The sequence below is a fragment of the Aegilops tauschii genome, chromosome 1 (assembly GCF_002575655.3).
Source record: "Aegilops tauschii subsp. strangulata cultivar AL8/78 chromosome 1, Aet v6.0, whole genome shotgun sequence".
NCBI classification, from domain to species: Eukaryota; Viridiplantae; Streptophyta; class Magnoliopsida; order Poales; family Poaceae; genus Aegilops; species Aegilops tauschii.
In genome coordinates, this window is record NC_053035.3 from 377,319,270 (window position 1) to 377,326,219 (window position 6,950).

General features: G+C 52.8%; 2 protein-coding genes across 2 annotated transcripts; both read left to right on the forward strand.

The window, feature by feature from the left end:
- The first annotated feature begins 248 nt into the window (after nt 1-248).
- Nucleotides 249-1,547, forward strand: LOC109777525 (protein DESIGUAL 2). Its single transcript, XM_020336146.3, has 3 exons — nt 249-435; nt 569-771; nt 857-1,547. Exons 1-3 carry the CDS (start codon nt 334-336, stop codon nt 1,356-1,358), a joined length of 807 nt encoding a protein of 268 aa, XP_020191735.2. The 5' UTR covers nt 249-333; the 3' UTR covers nt 1,359-1,547.
- A 2,305-nt stretch (nt 1,548-3,852) lies between these two features.
- On the forward strand, nt 3,853-5,360 carry LOC120961818 (uncharacterized). Its single transcript, XM_020336147.3, has 3 exons — nt 3,853-4,130; nt 4,235-4,437; nt 4,527-5,360. The coding sequence occupies exons 1-3, from the start codon at nt 4,035-4,037 to the stop codon at nt 5,197-5,199; spliced, it is 972 nt and encodes a 323-aa protein (XP_020191736.1). The 5' UTR covers nt 3,853-4,034; the 3' UTR covers nt 5,200-5,360.
- The last annotated feature ends 1,590 nt before the right edge of the window (nt 5,361-6,950 follow it).

Here is a 6,950-nt window from a genome sequence, read left to right on the forward strand (position 1 = left end):
TACTTACCGCGCCGGCAGAACCATGGATACAAGTCGTGAAGGCGAAGTTGTCTACCATGTCAACTTCCTGAGGACATTAACTTTCTTGATTACGCCCACGTAAAAAAACGTAATGACGGAGGAATTACGCGGAACTTGGGCAGAACGTAGTTGATGGCGATCGTCGTAGAAGTTTTGCCCTTCCTTGACAGGCTTGCACCAACCGAACTACGCGCGTCAGCGCCGGTGACCATGTATGCACGCCCAGCCCGGGCTCCCTCTATATAAGCCACGGGTGCACGCCAGTCGACCACAACCCAAAAGAGGTCGAAGATTCCATCGAGCGCAGTGGCCATGAAAATGGATCAGAAGATGATCATCGTGTGCTCCGTCGTCGGCTCTCTCGGGGTGCTCAGTGCCGTCCTGGGGTTCTCAGCCGAGGGCACGAAGCTCACCGTAAGCTACCGCACTCAGTCCTTTCATCTCTCCTCGCGTACTGTCGTGTGCATGTGTCTGTGAACTGTGGTACGTGCGCGCGCGTTGTACATGTACATGTACACGTCTTACTCTGTTGATGCATATCTTGCAGGTTTCGGACTTGTACGTGGGTGGAGGGCTGTGCCTGTACCCGCAGAACCCCGCGCTCGGGCTGGGGGTGTGCGCGGTCATCTTCCTGGTGGTAGCCCAGATCGCCTTCGCGGTCGTCGGCGGCTGCTGCGGCTGCTGCAGGTCCCGCGCCATCCCCTCCGAGACCAACCGGATCATCGGCGTCGTCTGCGCCGTCTTCTCATGGTGAGTGGTCGATCCTCCATGGATAAATCAGCAAGCGCTCGCTAGCCGGGCCATTACTTACTGACTAAAACGTGCATGCATGCAGGATCATGGCGATAATCGCGTTCGCGCTGCTGGTGACGGGCGCGGCGTGGAACACCACCGGGACGCGGGAGCCGTCACCGTTCGGGCTGTGCTACGTCCTCAAGGACGGCATCTTCGCCGGCGGCGCCGTGCTCACGCTGGTCGCCACGGCCCTCGGGCTCACCTCCTACGTCATGCTCCGCGGGCAGCCGGCCACTGCCGCCGCCGCGCCCAAGGAAGGCGAGCAGATGCCGCCGGGCGCCGCCGGGACGACGACGGGGCAGCCGCAGTTCCCGCAGCAGCCTCCCCAGGGGCAGGCGCCACCCAACTACCCGCAGCACTCTCCGCCGCCCCAGGGGCAGGGGTACGGCCAAGCGCCGAACCCTCACTACGCGCCTCCTCCGGCACAAGGACAAGGCTATGGAGCGCACGCACCCAACCAGCAGCAGCAGCAGCAGCTACCCCCGCCTCCTGGACGAGGCTACGGGCAGTACCCTCCCCCTAAAGGAGACGAACAGGTGTAACGCGCGCCGTTTGATCAAACCATGCATCTCGATCGTGCTATACTCCGTGATTTCTATCGTTTTTGTGAATGTAACGTGTGTCTCGCTCGACCTCACCGGAGGCCCTATATTCTTCACTTACTTTTAGAGGATCAGTCATGCTTGTTTGCTGCTTTACGTTTGCAATTGAGATCTCTCCTATACTCTTCAGAGAGTCAGCAACGCTAAAACTAATGCTTGCTGTGCCATCGTGTTTTAAGTTTAGATCTCAAGTCATGTTGAAAAGACGGTTTCACGACCGCGGTCAGCAACGCTAAAACTAATGCTTGGTTTGCCATCATATTCAGAATGGTTTCTGCGACGAATGCTCTATCGTGTGTCTGATTTCACGCGCGAATCTCAACGCGGTGACGTCATCAGTCTGCATGAGGGCACCATTCGCTTCATCCTCCCTCCTGAGTGAACGAGGCAAACGTCGAATCCATTAACCTTTTTTTGAGCACTTTGAAAAAGTGACATTCCCCTCTGATGTAGCATAACAATTCCTGAAAATATGTTTTTTCTTAGACATATTCCTGAAAATATGTGTGACAACTTCCAGTGGCGGTGCTTGAGGCCCATTGTTGGGCAGGCCGGCTGATGTTCAAAGGCCTAGGAGTAAAATAAAATAGTGTACAAATGTCAAAATATTGGGCGGGCCACGGCCCATTCGGCCTTGCCGAAGCTCTCAAAGTGGCAACTTCACTGCATAGCATGACAATTTTATTTGTAGTGACAATTTTATCTGGATGTCTCGGAGAACAATTCTCGTGGCTGGGAGGTGTAACCTAGCTGCAGAATCGACGAGATCATTAAGCTGCACCGACTCGTCACTGCTTCCGCTACCCTGCACCGTCGGTGAGTTTGATCGTTATCGTCATCTCCATAGTGTTCCTGGGTGTGATCGCATTGCATACATTTTTTGTTGCGTAGCACGCTCCCCTACAATGATGTCGGGCAAATCCAGTCTCGGGAAAGCACTCGGGGTAACACAAACTTCAAGATGACACCCTCAGGAGGGAAAGCGACGCGAGATCGATGTCGTCGTTTGACCTTGCACGGCAAGGTCTAGGCCTTGACTCGAAGATGTGACCCGAGAGCTAAGGAGGTCGAAGAGCTCCATGATGACCCCCCCCCCCCCCCCCCCCGAGGAAAGCAATGTTCGCAGATGTTGCGCCGTCGACTTTCGCCCAGAGGAAATTTTCATGTGCACCCCCATACTACCAAACGTATGTGGGAAGACCCGCAAGCACCGCCGCCCTACAACCCAACCGGCGCAAACACTTCGTGAGCGGTGAGTGCGCCACCACCACGCAGGAACCACCGACCTCATCGTCAACACACCCGATGGGCCAGATCTGACTCCTCAGGATGCCGTCACGAATGTTGCAGCTTCCAGCCGCCGACGGACTGGGTGAGGCAGCCGTCACACCGGCCGGAGTCACCGAAGATGAGCCACCCTCCACCACGAGCCAACGCCGCCGACGTCACCACCCAGATGCCCGCATGAGAACCGCCACAGCCACCCCTAGAACTGTGGCGGAGGGATGCCCCACCGCCGCCATCCTCCCCCAACCCGGGCTTTGCCCGGCGGTGATCCTACGGTGGCAGGAAGAGGGTGGCTGCGGCCTAACCCTAGATGGATTTCGAGAGAGAGATGCTCCCTCGTACCCCTGTCCATGGCTTGTTATATTCATACTTCATCCTTCATTTTAATTTGAAGTAGTTGATTTTAAAAGCCATTGGATTTTAATGTTCAAAAGTAAAAAAAAACTGAACTATATCGATGCGAAATTGAAGTTAGTATAGTGTTTATGTGCACATACATAGAAGAAATAGGGGTAAAAAATGGGCGTGGCTAGACATCAGTCAGCTGATTTATTTTTTGGGGGTCAGTCGATTTTGTGAAACGTCCGATGCGAAATCAACAATAGACAACCTTTCTTCAACCTCCGGCACATTTCCTTCCTCCCGCCGCTGCCTCGCCGCCCCGCCCTCCCCTGAACCACCCCCCCCCCCCCCCCCCGCCGCCGCCGGTCTTCTGCCGCCCCCCGCTATCCGTCTAGCCCCCCCCCCCCTCCCCCGCATCGAGTTTCTTTCTCCAGCGAAGCCCCACCACCGCTCCCACTCTGAACCCTAAGATAGATAACGGGTGATGATGGCGAGTCCCTTCCTTCTCTCCGGCGATGCCCTTCCTTCTCCTTCCTTCGTTAAAAAATCGATTGACCTCGAATTTGAAAATCAGCTGACTGACCTGTAGCTAAACCGTAAATATTTTGTAAATGTTCAAGTTTGTGGAATTTGACTTTGCACACCGCATTTGTAACCTCCAAAAAGAAATTATATGCAGTGCGCGCGGGTTCAAAACTGTCTTGAGGCTGCCGTTCAAGGGAATCTGCAGATACAGAGTTGCTCTAACGATGAAATGGATTAATCAATCGTGGAGGAATTACGCGGAACATGGCCAGAACATAGTGATGGTGGTCGCCGCAGAAGTCTCCCCCTCCGTGGTGACATAGGCCTGCACCAATCGAACCACGTCGGGGCGGTCACCATGTACGCATGCCCGAGCTCTTCTATATATAAACGCGGGTGTACGCCAGTCGACTACAACACAAAAAGAAGTCGAGATTCGTTCGAGAAAGGTGGCCGGGAAAAATGGATCAGAGGACGATCATCATGTGCTCGGTCGTCGGCTCCCTCGGGGTGCTGAGTGCCATCCTGGGGTTCTCAGCCGAAGGCACGAAGCTCACCGTAAGCTAGCTAGCTCCATCTGTCCTTGCGTACTTGGATTAATTCTTGGTGTATCTGTGTGTTCGTCCTGCTCCGTGTTGATATACAATCTGTCTCTGTCGCAGATTTCGGACTTGTATGTGGGTGGAGGGCTGTGCCTGTATCCCCAGAACCCGGCGCTCGGGCTCGGGGTGTGCGCCGTAATCTTCCTGGTCGTAGCCCAGATCGTCTTCGCGGTCGTCGGCGGCTGCTGCGGCTGCTGCAGGTCCCGCGCCATCCCCTCCGAGACCAACCGGATCATCGGCGTCGTCTGCGCCGTCTTCTCATGGCGAGTGATCCATCGATGAACAAATCAGCAAGCGCTCGCTGGCCGGACCACCTGAGCAGTACTGACTAAAAACGTGCATGCTGGTGCAGGATTTCGGCGATGATCGCGTTCGGGCTGCTGGCGGAGGGCGCTGCGTGGAACTCCACCGGGACGCGGTACTCGTCAGTGTACGGGTATTGCTACGTCCTTAAGGACGGCATCTTCGCCGGCGGCGCCGTGCTCACGCTCGTCGCCACGGCCCTCGGGCTCACCTCCTACGTCATGCTCCGCAAGCAGCCTACCGCCGCCGCCGCCGCCGCCGCCGCGCCCAAGGCAGGCGAGCAGACGCCGGCGGGCGGCGCCGGGATCGCGATGGGGCAGCCGCAGTTCCCGCAGCAGGCTTCTCCGCAGGGGCAAGGGTACGGGCAGGCGCCGCCTAGCTACCCGCAGTACTCGCCGCCGCCTCAGGGACAGCAGGGGTACGGCCAAGCGCCGAACGTGCAGTTCCCTCCTGCCGCTTCTCCTCCATACGGCCAGGCGCCCAACCCGCACTACCCACCTCCTCCGGCACAAGGCTACGCACCCAACCACCACCACCACCAGCAGCAGTTCCCACCTCCTCCGGCGCAAGGCTACGGGGCGCACGCGCCGAACCAGCAGCACCCTCCTCCCGCTCATGGCTACGGAGCGCACGCGCCGAACCAGCAGTTTCCCCCGGCTTCTCCTCCTCCTGCTCATGGCTATGGACCGCACACGCCTCCTAATGGACACGAACAGGTGTAACGCGCGCCGTCTGATCAACCATGCATCCGCCGTGCTACATTCCGTGATTTCGATTGTTTTTTCCCCATGTAACATGTGTATCTCTTGTACTCTCTATCTCTAATGGAGGCCCTGTATTCTTGTGTTACTTGTAGAGGATCAGCAAAGCTTGTTTACTTCTCTTCGTCTGCAGTAAATATTTCTTGTTTATAATCTTCAGAGGAGAGTAAGGAACGCGGCAATTAATATACTTGCTTATTATTGTCTTTGTACTAAATATGAATCGGAGGGATCATGCTTTGAAAAGAGATCGCTTCTCCTCCTTTCGAGCTGTAGCCGACGACTTTCGCGACTCTGCATCTCAACTATCGATGGCAATGCAAGTGTGCAACCACCCGAATTCATGGCACGACACTGAACGAAATGTTGGAAGGTCGAAGCACCTGATCACTCGTTCAGCTTGTTTTTCGCTTGTGCCTTCCATTCTAGTCTGACACCATCAGTCAAGTTGATGGGCGTGTGGAGGTGTGTCTCCGGCGGATCTATCTTTGATGGATTTGCTCGGATCTCGTCGTTGTTCGTCTACGTTCGTGTATTTTTGGGTTGAATTCTTCCGACCTACATTATTCTTTATCGGCGACGGTTGCTGTTCAGGTGTTGTGGTTCTATTAGGTCTTAGCACGACGACTTTCTGACTGCCTACTATAATAAGTTGTGCCCGACTCCAACGATGAAGTGGCGATGATGGCGGCGCACCTTCGGCTCGCTTCAGTGTTTGTAGTCGTCGCTAGGTGGTCTATGATCTGGATGTAATTTTTATTATTTCTGGTGTTCGTTGTACTCGCAAAAAAAGAAAAACTAGGAGCTCAACGACACCTGTTACTACAAACTTGTTTTTATCTGGCAGATAAACTATATTTGGATTTGGCTCAGACGCTCAGTACATAAATACAAAAAAAAACTCAAAGACCCATAAATAAATGGTAAGTTGAAGTGTAATTTTTTCTGATATTAATAGTGAAGGTGGTCTGAGATCACTTTATATAGTGGAGTATATGAAGTTTTTGCACCCGAGCTCAAATGAGCTTGAGCGAACAGTAAAATCAAAAAAATATAAAAAACTGATTTTTTTATGGCAAATTTTGACAAATGTTCTAAGAGCTTGCAAAGTTTCATCATGAAATCATATTTCTGGAAGTCGTGGCAAAAAACTTTATCAATTTTTTTGCCACAACTTTCACAAATGTGATTTCGTGATGAAATTTTGCAAACACTTAAAAACATTTATCAAAGTTTCCCATAACTTTTTTAGATTTTTTTAAATATTTTTTGAGTTATAGTTCATCCTGAGCTTATTTGAGCTCGGGTGTAGAAAGGGACTTTTGAGTTTTTTCACTCCTCTTAGTGTAGAAAGAGAATACCTCATGTGTTCGTCTCGTCTGGCCGGTCTCGCAGATGGGCGAATGTCTTTGGAAGTCAGGCAGCGCTGCGTACTGTCACCTCCAACGACATCTGCTTTGATCTTTTTTTTTACCAACATCGTCGTCGACAACATCGCCTCGGCTACTTCAACTTCAAACGACCAGTACTTGCGCCATGATCTGACCCAATCTCTATTTATGGTGTTGTTGCATGTGTATTGCTATTGTTCATGTTCTTTACTGCATCTAGTATGTTCCACATTTACTTGCTAATTGTTGGTTTAATCATGATTTATATTCTAGCATTAATCATGAAATTGCCCAATTATCCCCCGCAAAACAAATTGCCTA